The sequence below is a fragment of the Thrips palmi genome, unplaced genomic scaffold, assembly GCF_012932325.1.
Source record: "Thrips palmi isolate BJ-2018 unplaced genomic scaffold, TpBJ-2018v1 HiC_scaffold_16, whole genome shotgun sequence".
NCBI classification, from domain to species: Eukaryota; Metazoa; Arthropoda; class Insecta; order Thysanoptera; family Thripidae; genus Thrips; species Thrips palmi.
The window spans coordinates 13,596,616-13,617,356 of record NW_023144625.1 but is presented as its reverse complement, the minus strand read 5'-3'; the positions used below and the strand labels follow the sequence as shown (position 1 = coordinate 13,617,356).

Sequence of the window (20,741 nt, the reverse complement as noted above, 5' to 3'; positions counted from 1 at the left end):
TCTGTCTCTCTCGCACCTATACAGGTCGCCCCATCAGTGCGAGAGGGACCGAGAGGGACAGAGCGACGCAAACGATTCACGGAATCAAACCGCAAACCGCAAAGGGCGCGCCTCGCTGTGGCCATCATTGCTGTCGGCGAGCATTGAGGCCAATTAAAATGGCCAGGGCTCGGGGAACGGGCGGGATGAACATGGACACGGCCCGCCCGCCTCGAAAAATAATAATGGGAGAGAAAGCTGGATGAATACGGGTGGCCGGAGGGGAAAAGGGGGGAGGGGAGGGATTGGCCTGGAGTTGGCTTTGCCTTGGCGAGCTCCATGTCTACACCCTCTCCCCCTCCGCGCCAGCGCAGCCAGCGCCCCGGCCACTTCCCAGCGTTCCGTGCGTTCCTCTCCGGGATTAGAGAGACCGAGGGACCTGGGCTGGGACCTGGGGGGACGGGACGGACGGGCGGCGGATAAAAGCACGCGCAGGGAGCGCCTCTGGGGCGGGGGTGGGGGGAGCGGGACACACGGGACACGTGCATCCGACTCCCTGCTGCAGCAAGGCGAGCAAGCGGAGCAAGGCGAGCAAGCCGAGCATGACCTGACAAGGAACAGCATGCTATGCGAGTCGACTTAACATCAATCAATCGATTCGTCCGTGTGCCATCTGGAGGCTGCTCCAGGGTGCTGGCTTCAGCCTCACCCCGTCCCGGAGTCCCGGAGCGTCGTGCAGCGTCGTGCAGCCAGCGACAACGTAGCGATAGCCCTCTAGCCACCCCGCCCCGCCACGGCACGGCACGGCCCAGGTTGGGGCCGTGGGGGTGGCCGGGCATGCGCTACATGTAGCAACAGGCGTCACCCTTGGCACTCCCCAGCTATTCCTATACGGCTTCGGTCACCCCCCTCCCCCGGGCCGGGGATGGGGTGCGGGCGGCGCGGGTGGGGAGGGTGCTTTCTAGGCCGTCCCAGTGGGAGGGTGGCGGGCTGCTAGCAACAGGCGGGGCGGAGACGGGGACCCATGCTTCACGCTCTAGGCTCGGCAGGCTCCGCCCCCTCCACGACTACCCTTCGCCTCTCCTCCCCTGACGCCCCTGACGCAGGCCGCGCACCCGCTACGTTTCGGCTCCGCGCTCCGCCGCCGTGGAGGCCGTGGAGTTGGACTCGACGGACGCGACGCGACGCTGTGCTCGGGGCGTGCGGGGCGTGCGGGGTGGGGGAAGGGGGGAGGCGGGCGCGCCAGGCCAGCAGCTTGCCAGCTTTTAGCTTTTCAGTGAGCAGTGAGTCGTGGCCGCGCGTCGCGTCGTGCTGCGGGCTGCGTGCATTTCAGGGCCAGCCTGCCAGCCTGGACGGGACGCCTGGACTTGACGCGCGTCGCGCGGCGTGTCTCCGCGAGCGTGCGCCGTGTGGCCGTGTGCGCCGTGCACGTGCACCTCGGAACGACACGTGCAGCTGGCGGGCCGCGCGGCGCATCTGGTGCACTGGTGCAGCTGGCGCGTTGCAGCGGCTGCAGGAAGTGGGGAGCTGCAACAGATGTTGACGCGTGCCCGTCAGCTGGGTCGGCGTCCAGAATCCCCAGCTGCAACGGCCCCCGCTCGCCAAGGCGGCCAAAGCCCCCCCGGACTTGGCCGACTTCACGGACGTGCCCCCAGGCCGCGGCTCGGGGCATGACCTGGGTCGACACGGCGCTGCGCTGCATGGCGCTTCCTGGAGGAGAAGAAACAGCACGCGAAGCAGGACCCGCGCTCGCCTAGACGGGAGCCTTCCCCGTCCCGAGAGGGTAGCGGCCGAGGTCGGAGTCAGTAGGTTTCACGTTCCACGTTTCGCGATTCTTTGCCACCAGGGACTCTTGAATGAGCTTCTAACATGCTGATTTGTCATGGTTTATTGCAGTATGACTTTCTCCTCACAAACAACAATTTAATTAAACTGACACAATAATGGACTGTGGTGATAGTGCAGCAAAGCACCGTTGGGTATGCCCCAGTGATCGTCATTTGGCGTTGAGGGCCAAGTAAGTTTTGTTTTTGAGTTGCAAGTGAGTTACAAGTGTAGGGAGGGAGGAGGGGCTGATCTTTTAGAGTGATAAGGCAATTCTTCTTTGAAATTAGATTGCGGACTGGGTGGTCTGTGAAGACGCAGCCATTGGAAAGTTTACCAAAAGCACAAGAGCCGACTGTTCTTGATGATACTGAGCAAGCGATGATACTTGAAGTCATTCGTAGGGCAGAACACATAGACCTCACCGAGCAGGAACGAGTTGGGTAAGTGCTTCGGCAAATGCCAAATGCAGCAAATGTTGATGAAAAATTTTAATGAATGTTTTTTGTAGGAGGCTTGTTGATCGTGTGGATAATATGAAGCGCAATGCTATGGGAAATGGATCAAACCAGTGTGTACTATGCGGAACAAAATTTGGATTTTTAGGATCAACAAGTTACCTGTGCCATGACTGTCAAAAGGTGCCGAAAAAGAGATAAAAATTATTTTCAAATGTTCAACAATATCGTTTTGTTTTGTTGTTACTAATTTCTTTGTTTTTATGTTATTAAAAAATAGTTTGTGTGCTCAAAGTGCAGTATTGAGACTTCTTCCTCTTCCAAAGATCAAATTTGGCTCTGTAAGATATGTTCTGAGACTCGAGAAATGTGGAAAAAGTCTGGAGCATGGTTTTTCAAGGTATGATTTGTTTTTAAATACATGTCCAATTTATTAATAATTTGACTTACATTCTTTTCACCTCATTTTAAAAGGGGTTGCCCAAGTATGTACTCCCTGAAAAGCCTGCAAGCAGACAAAGACCTAACATGCATTTGAACTCCACGAGTCAACATCCAGCAACAACCTTCAACAGCACTTGGGCTAAACATGGTAAAATTTTCGTCCAAACAATTTTTTTGTTCCTTGATCATATTAAAATTAGATCTACCTGTTTGTTAGGAATGAGCGGTGAGACTGAAAATGATAGCAGCTCTGAAGACGAACTGATGAGAAGATCCAGACTGAACACTGGTGCCAGTGTAGCTAGTGCAGCAAGTGCATTGAGTGCTACAAGTGTTGGAAGTGCTCTAAGTGCAGCCAGTATTGCAAGTGCAGTCAGCGCAGGAAGTTCTCACAGTGGTCTAAGCAATGTGGGGAAATTAGGTGCTGGCAATAGCGGTACGTCCTTTGCCAGAGATAATTTCAGCAGGAAGTCAAGGTATGTTAACTAATACTTTGGGGTACTTATATATGCTCGTACAGTTATATCAACATGTCTAGGAAAAATGTTTTACTCCTCTCTTTGATTTCAGTCACATCAAAGTTCTCCGCAGCCCCTCAGGGCTTGCAGAAAGTGGAACCACTGCCACTGCCACAAAAACCTTATCATTTCCTGTACCAGATAAGGTGGATTCTCCGATACAAAACAATTCCCAAAACAGTCACCGTAGCAATTTCGGCTTAAATATTGGTAAGCTTCAGCTTTCTTCTTAATGTTCCTGGCAAGAGTGTTCATTTGTTTACTTCTATAGTTGTTATGCTTTTGAAAAACAAGAAAAATCTTGCACAGGTGAAATTTTATTGGCTTTTAAAATGCATGTTGGATTTAAGTTCTTTTCCCTTTAATTTCTTCATACTGTACTCTTCTGAAGTTGTTTGATAGATGTTGTGTATTTTCTCATACACATAATTGCATGATATTATTTATTTTTCCTCAAGGCAGATTTAGCCAATTGAGATGTAACTTAGCTCTTTATACTATTACCATTTACTTGACCCAGTTTTTTTCAGAAAAATTTTATAAATAAGTTCATTAGTAAGACTTATAGTGAAGAAACCACCCTGTTATTTTCCTAACATCAGACCGTAAATTATTATCTAGATTTGTTCTCCCTAAATCAAATGTAATGTTGCTGCATATAGTGGACCCTGTCGCAGATGAAAATTCATTCCTGACTCAAAGCCAAACCGCAATCCTGCACGGTACCCCGCAAGTGTCTCCTCAAGAGTCACTGCATCACCGCAGTTCACCTACACCAATTACTTGGCACAACAATTCGCAGCGCACTTACTCCTTTCGTCGCCTTCCTGGTTTATCTCGCAGGTCAGTTAAGAGGGATTTTAGTTTTGAATGTCCAGGTGAAAAACACGAATGATGGAATAGTAGGAGGAAATAAAACAACGAAGTGTAAATTCATTTTTATTACAAAGAAAAAAAAATTACAAGAAATATTTAATAACAACAGTTCAACCATATCATCTGTAGATACCTTTATATATTTCTGAGGAACAAGATTCTGAAAAAAAAGGAAACAACAAAACTTGCTCACACCATTTTTAAAAATTTCATACCCCTACCATTTGAATATAAATTTAACAATTTGTTTATGTTTGCTATCTGTGCTTCTTCCTCTATCTTCTCTTTAGCTTGCCGTCACTCACGGTTTCACTGGAGTGTTTTCTCACTTTCCATACTAGTGTGCAGATGTATGGATACAACCACTCTAAACATGCATGTTTAGTTCAGTCATATTTATAAATTAATTAATGTAGAATTCACTGGATTCATTTTCAGTATTTTACCTAGAACTAGAAGTTTAGTTTTTCTGTTAACGTTTCTCCCACATAAATAGAATGAAACTGGAACCATATTATTTCACAGATACATTTATTTGCGTTGAAATTGTTTTCCAGCTGGCGTGATTGGCAAGCTCCTCTCCTCTCTTCTGACGAAATTAGTGCCAGTTCTGATTGCTTGCGGCTGCCCAGAAGTGTGAGTGGGCACACCATTGCAGCTGCAAAACCAGATGACATTCCCACCCTTCTTGGTGCTCATGGGAGTGGTAAGTTGCGCCTAATCAGTTTGATGACAGAGAATCCAAATACTAGCAATCTTTCCACAGCAATTGTAAGTGCCTGTCTTCCTCCGTAGCCCAACTTGGCAGTGTGGAGCTATCACTCTTATACGATCGTCATTCTGGTTGCTTACATTGCAGACTACTTAGAGCTAAGGTGAGACCTAGGCAATTTGCCTGGTTGAGGTAACTCTGTTTTAACTTTAACCAACTAAGTAATTTGTATTCAGGGTTTAAAATCAACTGATATAAATGGATTAGCAGACCCATTCTGCAAACTAAACCTATTACCCATTGGTAACAAGGTACGTACGCTTGCATGATCCAAACATTTACATAGTTGCCATTTTAAGTCTTGCCTTTCACTGTCTTGAATGAGGTAAGAGAGTGACATTGTAGTTTCCTTTGGTATTTCAGAATAATAGACTGAGAACACAAACCATCCATAAAACTTGTAATCCTGAGTTCAATGAATCGTTGACATTTTACAATGTAACTGACAGTGACATGGCAACAAAAGCTCTTCATATCCTTGTTCTTGGTAAGTTGCATAGTGTACATCACTTCTGGTATGAGTAGAATTGATACTAGTTTTATCATGTAATCTGATTATTTTCAAAGACGATGATAAGTATGGCCATGACTTCCTGGGTGAGGCACGAATTCAGCTATCTGGGGTTCCACCACAACATGCTCGCCATTTCAAAGTATTTTTAGACAAGCATTATCCTGTAAGTAGTGAAAGTCATATTTCTTGTATGTAATGTGTGCTAAGAAAAATGACTTGAACGGAACGGCATACTCATGGTCAGTTTTTATATTTAAGGTTGAAGACGAGGAGGCAGCCTGGGGAGAAGATCTATGGACAAGAGGTCAAATTCTTGTCACATTATGCTACTCCACAAAACGCCGAGCTTTGATAGTAGGAATAGTGAGGTGTTTGAATTTAACACCAATGGACAGCAATGGATCTTCAGATCCTTTTGTCAAACTGTAATGCTGCAAAACTCTATGTTCATTTTGTCTTTTTATACTTGATAAATTATCAGGACTGAGGTTTTTTTTCTTATTTTTCCAGCCAATTAAAACCAGACACCCATCATCGGAAATATAAAACTGGTATTAAATGGCAAAGTTTAAATCCGCTTTTCAATGAGGAATTTGTCTTTGACACAAAGATGACAGAACTGCAGCAGAAAACATTGGTCATCACAGTATGGGATAAAGACCATGGTAAAAGTAATGATTACCTAGGTAGGTGTGTGAGTACATTCAACTTTTAATTTAGTCAATACATACCACCTTCTAATTATTATTGTTTCCTTAGGCGGCCTTGAGCTAAGCTGTCTTTCAAAGGGTGAACGTTTACGACATTGGGTGGATGCCATAAAATTTCCGGACCACAAGCATGAAGGCTGGCACCAGCTTGTTGACACACCTCTGCCCATGTAATAGCATACAAAAGATTGCCTCTTCCTGTGTTTTCACACATCTTGCAAACCACTATGTAAATTAAATTAAATTTTAAATAAATCAGGCCTCTGAATCAGTCATATGGGAATTATAAAAGTTGCACAGAATTATTAGAATACCATGATAGCTAACATTAAATAAGGCTGCTTTATTACAAACAAAATAAATTTGTATTTGATAGACAACATGAAACTTACACGTTCACATAAGAAAGTCCCAGTAAGTGGCAGTTGGGACTTTTCTTTTTACACATGTACAAGAGTATATACAGGACATTAAAAAAACAAAAACAAAAAAAGGCTGATAATAACATACAGCCAACATAACACATCTTCCAAGATTATCTCTGATTGGTGAAAGTTTAATCAGTAATAAATGTTTGACAGGCAACAAATATAGGACACATTAGGCAGAAATTAAGTTCACTAACCACTTCAAGTTGTTGGTGAATGTCTTTCAATACAGTGGCTTGACATATGACAATTGTGTTTGGGACTGTATTTAGTTGATTGACAGCAAGAAAAGAAATTAGAATAAAAGATTAAAATGATTTGAGAAGTTCTCATTGTAAAGCAATAAAAGAAAACAATCATAAGAATGTTTAAAATAAAGGAGAGGAGACCATTCCTACATTTTGTCAAGTGTTGGACATACAACAGTGACTAATAGAACAAGCTATTTGTTCTTTGAGATACCATTCTTAGCACAGTCCTGCAGATTTACTATTAGGAGTCATAGTTTGACCTTTTGGAGATGGGTTACAATTTTCCCAACACCAGAAGAGCCTGCTTACCTTACTTAAATCAAATTTAAATGAGCCATAGAAGTCTCAGATGTGAACAAACCAGTTGAAATATTACTTTATTCATTGATTTCACTTCTTGGGCACAATGTTAGCTTCACATGTAAGTACTACATAGAATGAAAAATAAGTAGAAAGTCCATGTGCATGCTTTTGCTAATGATCATAAAGGTTGACTAGGTATGACACAAAAAGTGGCTTTTAAGAAGTGAAACAATTCGTACCAGGTAAAAAATAGAAGAGAATGTTTCAGATTCCAATCCTATGCGATATTTACACAATGCTTACATTCTGTAGGATATCACTAACCAGTAATCTTAAACAATATTATGATTCAGACCAAATACCAAGTAGTCTGTGTTTGCTAGTATTTATAGGAGCCATTGGTAGCTGTGAGTGTTCCCATGCAAAGTCCCAAGAATCACTCACTGATATCAATGTACTAACATGTATTCAGTAAGAGGAAGAGTATAAAAAAACTGTATGCAAAACAAAAACTTAAAAAGAAAAGTGTCATGATTCACACTGCACAACGTGGTTCTGGTTTGGTTCACAGAAATGTACGAACTATACAGATAAACAAAATCACAGGTGGGAGCAGAATTGGCAAATTAAACATAATCATCAAATGTCAGACTTTTAACATCACCAACACTGGCTTATTGATACATTCCAAAGGAAGGTATTGATATAAAGATAGTATTTAAACCAATTTCAGGAGGCCCGCTCCAGCAATTGCAAACTAAGGCGAAAGAGTTCATCAGCAGCAGGATTATTATCACATGTTGTTTCCCGAGGAGGTAAATTGCAAAGCTGGCGTCTAGAAGGCAAATAAAATAGAGAGGTAAATTAGACTCCTTTTAATCACAAAACAACCAAAGTTCAGAAGAATATTTTTTAAAAAAATATCAAAAAAACAGTTACCTGATTGCCAAGTCCCTTCGAGCTGAAAGTGCTCGCTTGTAAGGGCCGGAACTGCTAAATAGTGCTTGACGTCGAGCTTTTCTTTCAAGCAACGCTGCATGAATGCCTGCCACTGGATGTAACAACTTGAAACACTGTTGTTTGTCTTGGTTCTCATTTTCTTGTTTCACAGTTTTGTTTCTTTGAGGTTCATGAACAGATTCTTCTCCTCCACCAGCTTGATCGCAATTTGATTTCACTGAACATTTTGAGTCACTTGGGGTATCTTTGATTTTGGAATCAGACACCATTTTTGACTTAGCACCTGATGCCATAAATTCACTGTTGGCTTTTAAAGAATTCTCTGCAGCTGGTAAACTCTTTGAAATACTAATATCTAACTTATCAGTTTCATTAATACTAGGATGCTCCTCTAAATTCTCTGTTTTGCTATGACCACATTGTTTATCATTGTCACTAACACCTTCCGACTTTGCATTGGTTTCCTGTTTGCCCGGTTCCACAACACCACTACAACTAGCTTTATCAACTGCGTCTTCAGGTTCTTGACTGCTAGAGACCTCGTCAACTTTGATTGTAGAATCTAAAACAAAAAGAAAACAGTATATAATAAAACATTTTGGGGTAAGATTCAATATGAGGGACATCAATAAAAATGATGAATTACCTTTGTCTGAAGTGTCCTGCTGTGGACTTAACGCAGAATTCAAGATATATTTGACTAATTTTGGACCAGCATACTCAACAGACACTCCAATGTATGTCAATAATGTGACTCCCTCCCAGCGTTGACGTGTGCTTCCGGCCTTCTCAATTTTCAATCTAGGTCGAGTTTCCGCAACTAAACTTGCCCAGTCAACACCCAAAGCATCACTAATACCTGAAATTCCAAACCATTAAAATAGAGCCAGTTTTTTAAACGCACCCACATGACACTATCTTAATCAAGCATCACTACTAACCTCTGGCTCGGGCCTCCTCTTCTAATTCTCCATCAGATATCTCTTCAAAGCCGAGATTTCCTGAATTTTCTCCACCCTCACCAGTTCTCCTGTGCCAAGAAAATATTATTGAATACTAAATATAATACAGGCAAGCAATAGTTCAGTGTTTAAAAATCAAATTGTAAGAAAAAAAAAACTTGTACCTGTGATGAGTATGAGAAGCTGCAGCTTGATTTGCTTGGGAAAGCAATGCAGATTGCTGATTACCTAAACGGTTCTCTTTGCCAGCTGCTGGTGCTGTATCCCCATGTGACAACTGATTAAGCTCCTAAAATTCAAACACATCAAAATAAATAATAAATTTTCTATAGAACAAACACTGTAATTTTGCGGGGCAACTATGTTTGCTTACACTGTCTTCTCTGTTCAGAATTTCATCTGCATCATCACTAATATCACTTAGGACTTCATCAAGAGCAGAATCCTTCTCCAAGTAAGGTCGTTTGCTATCAGCTGACACATCATCTCCATCTCCAATTTCACGAGTTCTTTTATGATTCATTGTATGATTTGTATCATTTTCAATTTTTGCTGAAAAATTTGAAAAATGTTAATTATTACACAGACTTAAGAAAAGAGTCAAGGAATGATAGAAATACCATCAATTACCAGAAATATACTAACCATCAACTTTTGTATCATTTTTATTATCACTTAAAACAGTCTGATCCTTCCCCTTCAATCTGAAATAAAAATAAGTATTAAAGTTAAGGATGGTGCACTGACCCAAATATTAATTTACTCAGATAACATTGAGGGACAAAAACTTAGTACCCTTCTTCAGTTCCAAGGTCATCAGTTTTATGCAGTAGATTTTGAGAGTCATCCCTCAAAGGTAGCATACGACCTGGAGGTCGATTCTGCAGCAACTGGGCTGCAGGGCTATTCTGATTATTGGAGCGCCATTCATCATTCCAACCGCCAGAGCGTCGATCTCCTGGTGGCCCTGACCAGTCGTTTTGGCCAGGAGGAAATCGACCCCACTCCTTTTCCACAGAGGAATTGTCAGGTCGATGAGGTCCATCCCAGTCTTTGCCTGATCGTCTGGAGAGGAAAAAATTAAAGATTGAATCAACAAAAAATTTAATTTAGTAAGCAACGCCATTGGAGCTAGATGAAATGACAATAAGTACCTCCCACGCTGATCCCACTCCCAATCATTGCGCTTTCCTGGATTGTTGGGTCCAGGTGGCCGTTGACCACCATCATAAGGGCGAGGTCCGTGTTCTCTCTCTCTCCCATGTTCACGCTCATGGTTATGATCTCTTTTGCGTTCATTTCGAGCATCCCACTGACCGACTCTTCCTTCCTGACGGTTGCCATCACGACCTCGTCTAATCAAAAATAAACAAAACAGTAAGAAATACAAAGAGAGAGCAATAAAATGCCTCTTGTAGGGAAAAAAAGCCAACCTTCGATCTTCATTAAAACCAACGGAGTCAGAAGGCCCCATGCGACGATCATCATTAAGAGGGACTCCTTTTTCATAACGGCTTTGGTCTGAAAATCTGCCTCGATCTATGAACAAAAAAACATGATTGAGAATGCATGGGAGATTGGTGAATTAATTTGATACACACAATTATGAAAATCTTACCTCTTCTACCTTCAAACATTCCATCAAACCCTTTATCATCAGATTCTCTGTGATCCAGATGGGTGGCACCAAATAGCCGGTCCCCTGGAGAACGGTCTGAAAATCTATGGTCTCTATCCAGGCGAGGTGACCCTCTTTCAAGTCCCCTCTCCAAAGCCCTGTCGAAACCACGTTCTAATCTTCCCTGTACTGGGTCACGATCAAGACCTCTCTCTAAACCTCTGTCATTATCTCTATCCAAGACCCGAGGAGAAGCACGATCCAGGCCTCTTTCATTCTTGATATTTCTATCCATACCACGTTCTAGGCCTCTATCTACACTTCGGTCCAATCCTCGCTCCAGCCCTCTATCTAATCCTCTATCCGGCCCACGCTCCAAACCTCTTTCAGGAACTCTTTCATTTCTTTCAAACGTCCGCTCCTGCTCTCTATTACGGGCAAGAGCTTTAGCTAATTCCTTTTCTAAACCACTGTGATCCAGGCCTTTTTCTAGCCCACCATTATTATTTCGACATCTTCTGTCGCGCTCACTTCCTCTGCTTCTTTCAGAAACACGGTCCAAACTACGTTCACGGCCCCGATCCATGCTGATATTTCTCAGTAGACCCGTCCTCTCCAAACTTCGATTCCTTTCAACTCCACGTTCTTTTCCACCACCACCAGCATGAGCATTGAAATCATTTGGATGTAAATTGAGCGTGAGGAGTGACGGAATGCCCTGCTGTAGTAATGATTTTGTCTTATCCTTCTCTCGTTCACGATCATGGACGCGTTCTCTGCAATAGATACATGAGTGAAGAGACTATAGAATACAGCAATCATCCTCATGGAAGTTACTTGTCAACTTACCTTTCACGATCTCTGTCACGGTCACGAATATGCTCTTTTTCAATTAGACCTAAAAAGTTAAGGAAAGACCTCTATACGATTTGATCGTAAAATATTTGTAGAAAGTGTAAAAATGCACAATACATACCAGTGAGTAAACGAGCATCTTTCCGAGAATCATCTTTATGACGTCTTTCATCTCCACGCTTTCTATCTTCTTCCTTGTCATCTTTCCTACAAAAGAACAAACAGACACAGTTCAAAAGATTAAGGATATAATAAATTGAGGGTTAAATTAAGTACAGTATCTGGATAAAAAAGCAATTTTAAGGTGAAGATGCATACCTGTGCCAATGGTCACCAACAGGAGCCTTGTGTTTCGAACTGGGACCATCATCCCTACCCTTCTGACTACCACCAGATAGACGGCCGGGTTTGTGATGGGGATCAGGTGACTCCCTGCGTTTTAAATCCTTTCGAGGAGAACGAGAAATGACTTCCTTCATCTTCATTTTGGGGGATCTACTTCTATTGCGATCTTTCTCTCGTTCTTTTTCCCTGTCTCTCTCTCTTTCTCTCTGCTTTTCAAGTTCTCTTTCTCTTTGTTTCTTGTTCTCTCTTTCTCTTTCTTTCTCTTTCTCCATTTCTCGTTCACGTTCTCTTTCTTCCTTTTCACGATTCCTATCCCTGTCCCTGGAACCTTTATGATTGGGAGGAGATCTGGCATTATGCTGAGGTCCAATATTGCGACTGTTCAACCCTGAAATGACAGAGAAAAGGAAGATAAAGAAATGAACTTTCGTACTTGTAAGACTCCAGCTTACGCCTAGAAAGTAAACTTAAGAAGCTGACCAAGTTTTGACGACTGCACCCCAAGTTTTCCTCCTTTCAGCATGGGCGACTGAGAGCGGCGCTTGTGACTGTTAGCGTTGCTGCTGCGCCCAGGCAGCCCAGGCCCTAGGGGACTAAGGGATTTCTTCAAGCCTGATGTGCTTCCTAGACCACCCTTTCTTGGTGAGCTGCGACCGGCAGATCGGTCTCGCGATCTACGCTTCTTAGTGTGCTTCATTTCTTTATGTAGAGCACTTGCATTTACTGCCGAGACAGAGTGGGAGCCCTTCTTGTTTGGACTCAGTCCTTTCCCAGCTCTGCAAATGAAAAATAGCAATTTTTATTTTTAGAATTATTATTACCTTATTTGAAAAGGAATCTGAAGTTGTGTAATTTTATCAAAGAAATGACAAAAACAACAACAAAAATCTGGTGCAGCAGAGAGTGTCATCAACAGGCTTTAAAAAAAAACTTGCTTAAGACTAAGATGAAATCAAAGGAGCAATGGCATTTAAGATTATTTTAATTTTTTTTAAACTAACTTTTCTTTCTTAGAGTGGGAGTTTAAAGAACAGGTCAACAGATAAGGCTTACTGGCTATTTCACTAGCTCTACTGTACTGATTGTCACACAGAATAAGATCACAGAGAACAAAAGGTGACTAGTAGCAATAAACAGCACACCAAACACGGTACTTCTCATCTTGAAGGGCCCAAAGGACAAATAATGGAGCATCATGAAAAGAAATCTTAGTACAGAACCAAAGAGAAAAGAAAAGGGAAAATGGAGAGACATTTAACGGTGTATAACTTACTCTAGAAAATATATGATGCAAGAAATGGCATGAGGGTGATTGTAATGATTGAAACAACCTAATTAAACGAATATGTGTCTTGTAGTTTACTTAAGCAAGACAAGAAACTAACTTTCAACCCAAAACCATATGCAAGGAACACAGCTCAAAAGAAAAACATATTTGGTCAACCAAAGAATGTTGATTGGTAATGGTTGAATTAAGTCTTTCAATCCTGAGGTCAAAGGCTGCCTTGGCTATTAGTGCATCTATTGCTTCAACAACTTAAAAGTATTTCCACTGTAGCAAATTCTAAGCTTAACATCATATGGCTAGTGCTACAATCAACTATTTGCACACAAACAGGGAGACAATCTGCCTACCTTAGGTTATTTCTTTTGGAGTGCTCTTTGTCAGAAGAACTGGAGTATCTCTTCAACTTCCTTGAATTTACATGCTTGGCCCTGTGGCGATGGTGCCTGCTTGACTCAACTGATTCTGAGCTGCCAGAGCTGCTAGTATCTTCACTTGATGTTGACTCACTTCCAGTGCTTGAGCTACCAGAAGAAGACGAGCTACTACAACTCTGTAACACAAGCACAAACCTACTTTAAAGAGCCAATGCATTTAAAACAATTCTAAATCAATGAAGACTCCAGGGCACAAGAAAGTTCAGAAGAAGTTCACCTCTCCAGTCAAAATTCACAGAATTGACTAAAAGTAGAAGATAATAAATTAATAAATTTGCTATACAAACACCTTACAATTTTTTTTAAAAAAAGAAAGAAAAAACTATGTATAAGAAAAACATTTTTTGATGGTTGAAAGAAAGGAAACACAATTTGAGGTAACTTTAAATGATCTCAGTCCTAGAACACATGTTCTCTAGAACAAATACAAAAACATGTGCTATTCCCCGAATTTTACACCATTTCAGTGCCAGCAAAAAAACAATGATGTCTAAGGCTAAGGTGAGAGCATGATGAGAGAGTTCAGCCCAAGCAGACTGTAAGCAAGCAATTGGGTTCAATTCTGATGCCCGCAACAGTACAGAAAGCTCACAGAGATATCAATAAACTGATCTTTAACAGGACAGATTAAACAATGAGATCTATGTAGTCAAAAAAGTTAATGAAGTGTTATTACCATGCTTTGAGACCTCTGGTTATGTTAAGTTTCAGGGTTATATCCGTCATACAGTGATCATCACCTCAAAGCAGATAACATTACAAACCATATTGACATTAAATTTATGTTGTATGAAGATAAAAAAAATTTACACTCGTTAACCACATGAGACGAAAAATCAAAATAAATGTAAAAGATAATGGAAAGAGTTTTTTTTTTTACAAAAAGCAATGAATAAGACTCCATTATGGATAAAAGTGGTTTTTCCAATTTGAAAAATAAAATTTAAAAAATTACAAAAAAAAAAAATAACAACAGGGAATACCACATCCATCAACTTGCAAAAAATTTTAAAAATTGAACAAGTCCAAAAGTTAAACATGCACACACAGTCTCACTCAGATGCTTACATTTATACACTCACAGCATGAGCACACGCGCACACATACACATGCAAGCATACATTACACAAAAATATTCAGGATGAGAATTGCCAGATATCTTTATGTACATCTGAGATCATTTCATAATGCTAGTCAACAATTCAGAAACATGCTTTGGTGAACAATGCTGTTGGTTATGATGGAATTTATGAAGGGATAAGGTAATAAAACAGAAGCCAGTTGCATGGAGTTGGATATGGATCGCAAATGAGGCAAAACCCACCTTATTGTTGGTCTTTGAGCTGGCATCCTTAATTGCGGCTCGTTTTGAGGGACTGATCAATGCGTGAGTGCTGACATACCTAAGGGCATACAATATCACACACTGATACGATTTGTTGATAATAGATAGGATATTCAAAATTAGGAAGGTACAGATAGAACTCAAGATTAAAACCTGATTTCTATACTGCCAAAAGTACTAGTGCAGAAGAGAATAATTAGTATGATGACCAAATAGAATTTAATTTTCTCTCCATGATTGTATGGAGTTACACATCAATCGACACGTCCATCTAAGGTTTTAAAATGTTTGAACTGAACTGAATGAGATGAGATGGAAATTGAGGCGGCAGAACTGAAAAGCTGAATAGATCAAGCAAAAGGTAGTAATGACTAATGAGAATGATGCCACAATAATCAAGAAGACCAAGGCACAAGAATAAAACTTTCTTGTGGCTACTATCTGATAAAAAAGACATTCAGACCAACAAAATTGAAAATTATGTAAAGAAAAAATTACAGAAAAAATACAGAAAATGCTCCTACATAATACAAATGCCAACTAACTTAACACTTTTATTTTTACATGATGGCATGATGTGAACACTCAGCTACTTATACTACCCAAAAATTTACAAGCAAAAGGGAATGTACACAAAGGCTACGAAACAACATTGACAAATTCTGGCCAACATGCATCAACTAATGTTGTAAAACTGGTGATCATGGATTTGTATGTACCTTCACAGTCTTACTCTGAATTTGAGTTTCTGACTTCAAATATGACCCAGATTGCAGGGATTTCCCTACCAGTGAAACGTTCACCTCGGTTTTTGATGCAATCAGAGACAAATCACTTTCACCTGAATAATAAAGATACAAGATACAACCGTCAAGAAAAGATTGAAGTAGTATGAGTTAAAATATGTTCAGGATCTGTTCAAGTTGTACATAACAAGTTACATAAAATTCCAAATGAAGACCCAGTTAATTGATGCAGTAGCTTAAGTATTATTGCCAGGCCAAATTAAAATTCAAATCTTTTAGAGTCAACAACAGTGACAATCCAGGACAGATAAAATAATTTAACTGGATGATAACAATTTTAAGACACAGGTGAAACTAAACAAGGATCGAATAGTAAATACGTCTTCAAATAATGAGAAGTTAACAACATAACAAAGCATATCATTCAAATAGCTGCTAATGAGACACATCACATGACAATAAACTGATTTCTGACAAAGTATTGTACCTATATCCAATAATCATAATGTCTATCTAGGTGTTTTCTATCTCTCCTTCTGTTGCAACCAATAGTAAGACAGTCTACCAGGAGTAAAAATTGATGCTCAAAGCACAAAATTGTAACACAATGCCTATATAGTAGGACATTTTGATGGGTGTGGTACAATTGTGGTACGATTTACCTACACTTTAGAAGCACTAGCCACAATTGTGTTGGTGCAAGAGAATAGGCTCATCCAAATAAACACATCTTTAATTGAGTTGCTGTTTGGAGGATTGTATTGCACAAAAACATTTTAAGTGCAAGAAACACTTACAAGCCCCCAAAATCAAGCATTAAGAAGCAATAATAGAGTACTGGGCAATGCTCCAACTAGCCAAATATTAATAGCAAGCCTCCTCTGTCGTTGAGAAATCGAGCGTCACCCAAAGCAACGGAGAACGAACTTCTATGAGGTGTGATCAAGGCTTATTATACTCCCTAGAAGTCTTCGAGAAGCAGTTTAAGTCATAAATTAAGCATTTGTGTTTGTACAATTTAAGTTAGAACTTGAATTGAGGTAGGATGACAAATACAGAGCGGTTGGTAGAAAAGAGTGGTTTCTAAGAGGGCAAAGGACCATAGAGAAGAAGAATCAAATTATTTCACAATTTCATTAAATGAGTAAGGAATAGCCAAGCATCCCGCCTGAGACCTGTGCAATAAATTCTGCTTGTCACCTGTCCATGAATTGATTGGTTCATTCATCAGCACAGACACCAGGTATGTTCCCATACCAAGTACCCCCAGAGGAGACGATACTTACTTGCAGTTTTTCCCATACTGGCAGGTTCCATTCTGTTCCCATTGCCTGCAGAAGCTCTCGGTCGGCTTCGGCTTCACATTGGGCGAAGGCGAGCACTGGCTAGCATTGCCCGCACCCAGACCCGGATTGGAGGTGATGGCTTTAGTCCCTAACCTCTCGAAGACGCTAGGACGACGATGAGTGTCTTTGGTAGGGTTACTATGCACTTGCTTCAGGGACGAGTCTAACGTAATTTTACGCCTTGTCTGCTGCTTTGACATTGTATCAAAAATTGACTCAAATCCTAAAGGGACCGTCAGACCATCGTAGAGAGCAGTCCCCGGACTCGCAGCACAACAGCGGCCACACGGCTTTCGGGTCTTGAAGCGCACAGGAACGGAGCATACTTCAACGTGCGGTAAACCAAACAATGGCTCAAGATTCTAAAACATCACTCATTATAAGAAAAAAACTTGAAAAGCACTAAAGTTAATGATTAGAAATTAACTTCTCAAGTGTTTGTGGCCATTTTTAAGTTATGTTCTTCTTCATGTTTGTCTTCTTTCTGCGAGTTTCTTGAGTCACGGAAGAGAGAGGTGTGGAAGGTGTCCGTGGCATAACAAATCGATTCCTCCCTCAACCATCCATGGCCGTCTTTTTTTGCCGTTTGGGCGTTTTGCGTCATTTTATTTTGGAATTGAAGGGAACGTCACATTTTGTTTGGCCTGTATTTGAACTTACTCCCCCTCGTTACACTGTGAGCTAAATAACACCGTGGAGCTGAAAGTTGGAAGTGCCTACCCCAAGTGTGTGGAAGTCCAGAAACCACAAACCACGATCTCTGTAGGCTGAGTTGGCTGTTAGGCTTGCCAGCCATACATAAGTTGTTTGTTCGTCTGCAGTACAATTGTGACATGATGCAGCAAGAGTTAACACCAGGCTACTCGAAAGGATGGGAAGGTAAAAATAGCCAGAATCAAACATCTTAATTATTTTTTGATTTCCTGGAGTTTCTGTTTTCATAGCGGGTTTACCTGATGGGTCGCTGTTTCTTCCTTGTTGAAATTTTATTTACTTTCCAGCATATAACAGTAAAGCTTACCACGATACGATTGGCATTTCCTCTAATTCCGAGTGCTTGTTCCTCATGCATTTTTTATCAGCTGTCAATTTATTTTGGGTACTCTGGCCACTGTTGGATTGTGAAAACTCAATCAATCTCATTTCAATTTTGTATACTGTTTCAGATTTACGGAAGCAGGCACGCAAGCTGGAAAATGAAATTGATTTAAAATTGGTCTCATTCAGCAAGCTAGGAACAGGTCACACTGGTATCAAACCTGATAGGTAAGAACCGAGATTCAAAATTCTTGAGTGTAATGTTGGGTTGATTTGTATTACAGTTAAAATATTTGTTGCAGTGATACAGAACCTTTATTGAGTAGTGAGCATGTGTTCGAAACAATGGCTTTGGATGTAGAGCAATTGCTTTCTCAGGTACGTTGTCTTTAGCCTGACATCTTATTATTCTCCCTGTAAGTACATATAGTGTGAAGTTCATGTGCTGTTGCAGTTGACAACTGTTAATGATCGCCTTGGAGAGGTTTCTGCTCCTGATGGTCCTGGTGCTCCTTCGAGTGCTGCTCTTATTCACACACTTCAGCGTCATAAGGAAATTCTCCAAGATTACAAGCAAGAGTTCTCCAAGACAAAGGCAAATTGGCGTGCCAGAAGAGAGCGTGAGGATTTATTGAGGAGTGTGAGAAAAGATATTGAGTGAGTTTCTGCCGGTTGGTTCAAGTATTCTCACTTTCAGACAATTTGAACCTAATTATGTCATTTCTGTTTGAATTCAGTACTTACAAGTCTTCATCAGGGCTGAACAGACGTATGGATCTTTATTTAAAAGAGAATGAGCACATCAGAAGGTAAAATTTCTTAGCAATGACATTTAAAATGAAAAACAGAGTTTATATTTTAACGCAATCATATTATTTCTTTTGCAGTTCAGATCGCCTTGTGGATGAACAGATCAGCATAGCTGTGGACACACGAGAAAATTTGATGTCTCAGCGTTTGAATTTTAAGCGTATTCAGACTAGGATGCATGATCTCTCCTCTCGGTTTCCTGCAGTGAATTCTCTTCTGCAGCGAATTAATCTTCGTAAAAGGAGGGACTCTCTTATCATTGGTGCTATTGTTGGGGTGTGCACCATCCTCATGTTACTATATGCATTCCATTAATAGAATGGACTTTGGCTGTTTTTCTTTTAATCTTTGATTTAGTTGAGTCAAGTCACACCATATCACAATCATTGCAACAACCAAAGATCAAATTTGTGCCTAGCCTAATACTTCAACTGGCAAGAAATATAACTGGAATAAATTCCTGGGGCCCGATAAAACTTTTCTGAAATCCTTTTTTTTCTCATTATTTTGGTTCAATTTCTTGTCAAGTCTTCATTTTGAGTTGGTTCAACTCAAATCATTTTTTGCCCGGGTACTTTCAACTATCAAAGTATTGATTTGTATGCACCCTTTAAATAGCATAACCTACCATTATGCTTATTCTATTCTATGAACCACTGTAACAATAATGTGTGTAACAGAGTACTCCACTGAATAGAAGAAGAGGAGGGAGGCAATTCTAGTGCAGCACAAATGCAACACCTTGATTTACTACTTGGCAGCTGCTGAGAATCGCCCTTGATTTGCTGGTGTTGGGAATCAAATAAAGCTCTGGCATCAATTTTCTCCCAGATGGCCAAGATTGCTCTGAATGGTATGACGCAATCTCAAATCTCTCTAACACAAGTCCTTCAACACTCTGTTAAATGTTGTATATTTGGCATCCTTTTTCTGCCTCTTCTAAACTTGTGATATTTCTAATTGCTCGTAACTTAGTGAATATTTTCTGTAAAGAAACTTATAGAACTTAGTTTGTTATGAAATAGAAATTTATTAAAAACTTCTGCATATTTATTTTTTAAACGTATGAAACCCGTAATTCCCGTCTGCCGAGCTGTTCCCAAGAGCCGGCTCGTCGCTCTGTCTCCCTCGCACACGCCCCCTGAGTGCGACGCGACAGTGACGAAACGACCCTGCGGAATCAGTCCACTGGGTTGACTGACTGAGGCCCCCCCCCCCCCCTCCTTTTCTGTTATCTTTGGCATCGCGAGGACCAGCCGCGGTGATAGTGCGCCGGCACGGCTGGCACGGCCGGCACCAGGACCGCGGCGGGGAAGGAAGGGCGTCGCTTTGGCTTCGGGGCCACAAGCTCCAAGCGACGAGTGGCGGAGGGTGGAGACGGCGATGCAAACTCCCTCCCTTCCTCCGCTGGCCACGCTGGCTGCAATTAAACGCTCCTTATCTCTGGGCGTAACAAGCAACAAGCAGTGCGGCGATGGTCTTGAACTTTATCACGTTTAATCCGGCGCATCTCTCGGCCGCGCTGTTTAACCAGCCACAAAGTAAACGCAAAACACGCGACGCGACGCGAGCCTCAACAGGCAAGCAGGCATCGGGACTTGGCGGGGAGGGGCGGAACGGCGGCAAAGCAACGCAAAGCGGCGCCGCTCGAGACTTGCTCTTCTTCGTCTTCGGTTTGATGATAAAGTGCTCCGAGGAGCGGAGCGACTAGCGACCCGGTCTCCGCGCCAGTGCAGTGCGCCACGGGGCGTGTCTGGCTGCTGAGCTGCGCCGCGGTCCTCGGACTGGACGACGACGTCGCCACAACAACGCTGACCGTCATCTAGGCCGCGCGCGCGGGCCGTCGAACCGCGCACGGGGAGACGCTGCCCTGCACGGCGCACCGCCACGCACCGGACTTCCCCCTGCCGTGCCCCG

The 20,741-nt window shown here is 41.9% G+C and overlaps 3 protein-coding genes across 7 annotated transcripts; 2 read left to right on the top strand and 1 right to left on the bottom strand.

Annotated features, from left to right (window-relative positions):
- The first annotated feature begins 1,439 nt into the window (after positions 1-1,439).
- LOC117642555 (rabphilin-3A) lies at positions 1,440-7,589 on the top strand. Of its 2 annotated transcripts, none has more exons than XM_034380834.1 (17): positions 1,440-1,784; positions 1,876-1,996; positions 2,094-2,246; positions 2,315-2,444; positions 2,542-2,661; positions 2,736-2,853; positions 2,923-3,181; positions 3,276-3,433; positions 3,901-4,066; positions 4,657-4,805; positions 4,895-4,974; positions 5,048-5,122; positions 5,235-5,358; positions 5,439-5,548; positions 5,644-5,810; positions 5,896-6,071; positions 6,145-7,589. In XM_034380834.1, exons 2-17 carry the CDS (start codon positions 1,923-1,925, stop codon positions 6,267-6,269), a joined length of 2,184 nt encoding a protein of 727 aa, XP_034236725.1. In that variant the 5' UTR covers positions 1,440-1,784; positions 1,876-1,922; the 3' UTR covers positions 6,270-7,589. The 2 variants fall into 2 exon arrangements, with proteins under 2 accessions (XP_034236725.1, XP_034236724.1); XM_034380833.1 differs by having other exon boundaries at positions 3,886-4,066.
- LOC117642554 (zinc finger CCCH domain-containing protein 13-like) lies at positions 6,419-17,456 on the bottom strand. Of its 4 annotated transcripts, none has more exons than XM_034380829.1 (18): positions 16,917-17,456; positions 14,864-14,942; positions 13,453-13,655; positions 12,298-12,593; positions 11,791-12,205; positions 11,594-11,679; positions 11,467-11,515; positions 10,618-11,393; positions 10,433-10,538; positions 10,154-10,354; positions 9,795-10,064; positions 9,645-9,703; positions 9,373-9,551; positions 9,164-9,288; positions 8,979-9,067; positions 8,684-8,896; positions 8,017-8,599; positions 6,419-7,912 (listed from the first exon to the last, which is right to left on the bottom strand). In XM_034380829.1, exons 1-18 carry the CDS (start codon positions 17,174-17,176, stop codon positions 7,807-7,809), a joined length of 4,095 nt encoding a protein of 1,364 aa, XP_034236720.1. In that variant the 5' UTR covers positions 17,177-17,456; the 3' UTR covers positions 6,419-7,806. The 4 variants fall into 4 exon arrangements, with proteins under 4 accessions (XP_034236720.1, XP_034236721.1, XP_034236723.1 ...); XM_034380830.1 differs by lacking the exon at positions 14,864-14,942 and adding an exon at positions 15,604-15,725 and having other exon boundaries at positions 16,917-17,083; XM_034380832.1 differs by lacking the exon at positions 14,864-14,942 and having other exon boundaries at positions 16,917-17,105.
- A 66-nt stretch (positions 17,457-17,522) lies between these two features.
- LOC117642558 (Golgi SNAP receptor complex member 1) lies at positions 17,523-19,867 on the top strand. Its single transcript, XM_034380840.1, has 6 exons — positions 17,523-17,855; positions 18,143-18,242; positions 18,317-18,392; positions 18,469-18,671; positions 18,752-18,823; positions 18,902-19,867. Exons 1-6 carry the CDS (start codon positions 17,810-17,812, stop codon positions 19,137-19,139), a joined length of 735 nt encoding a protein of 244 aa, XP_034236731.1. The 5' UTR covers positions 17,523-17,809; the 3' UTR covers positions 19,140-19,867.
- Positions 19,868-20,741: the final 874 nt, after the last annotated feature.

What these genes read in the sequence shown, in the direction of transcription:
- LOC117642554 (XM_034380829.1), bottom strand. Translation starts at nt 17,176, where the DNA reads ATGTCAAAGCAGCAGACAAGGCGTAAAATTACGTTAGACTCGTCCCTG. An exon ending in TCCAAAAGAAATAACCTAAG is followed by an intron (nt 12,594 to 13,452) that starts GTAGGCAGATTG and finishes TTTCATTTGCAG; the next exon opens with AGCTGGGAAAGGACTGAGTC. An exon ending in CGTGACAGAGATCGTGAAAG is followed by an intron (nt 11,394 to 11,466) that starts GTAAGTTGACAA and finishes TATCTATTGCAG; the next exon opens with AGAACGCGTCCATGATCGTG.
- LOC117642555 (XM_034380833.1), top strand. Translation starts at nt 1,923, where the DNA reads ATGGACTGTGGTGATAGTGCAGCAAAGCACCGTTGGGTATGCCCCAGT. An exon ending in CTGGAGCATGGTTTTTCAAG is followed by an intron (nt 2,662 to 2,735) that starts GTATGATTTGTT and finishes TCATTTTAAAAG; the next exon opens with GGGTTGCCCAAGTATGTACT. An exon ending in CAGCACTTGGGCTAAACATG is followed by an intron (nt 2,854 to 2,922) that starts GTAAAATTTTCG and finishes CCTGTTTGTTAG; the next exon opens with GAATGAGCGGTGAGACTGAA.
- LOC117642558 (XM_034380840.1), top strand. Translation starts at nt 17,810, where the DNA reads ATGATGCAGCAAGAGTTAACACCAGGCTACTCGAAAGGATGGGAAG. An exon ending in CTACTCGAAAGGATGGGAAG is followed by an intron (nt 17,856 to 18,142) that starts GTAAAAATAGCC and finishes ATACTGTTTCAG; the next exon opens with ATTTACGGAAGCAGGCACGC. An exon ending in ACTGGTATCAAACCTGATAG is followed by an intron (nt 18,243 to 18,316) that starts GTAAGAACCGAG and finishes TATTTGTTGCAG; the next exon opens with TGATACAGAACCTTTATTGA.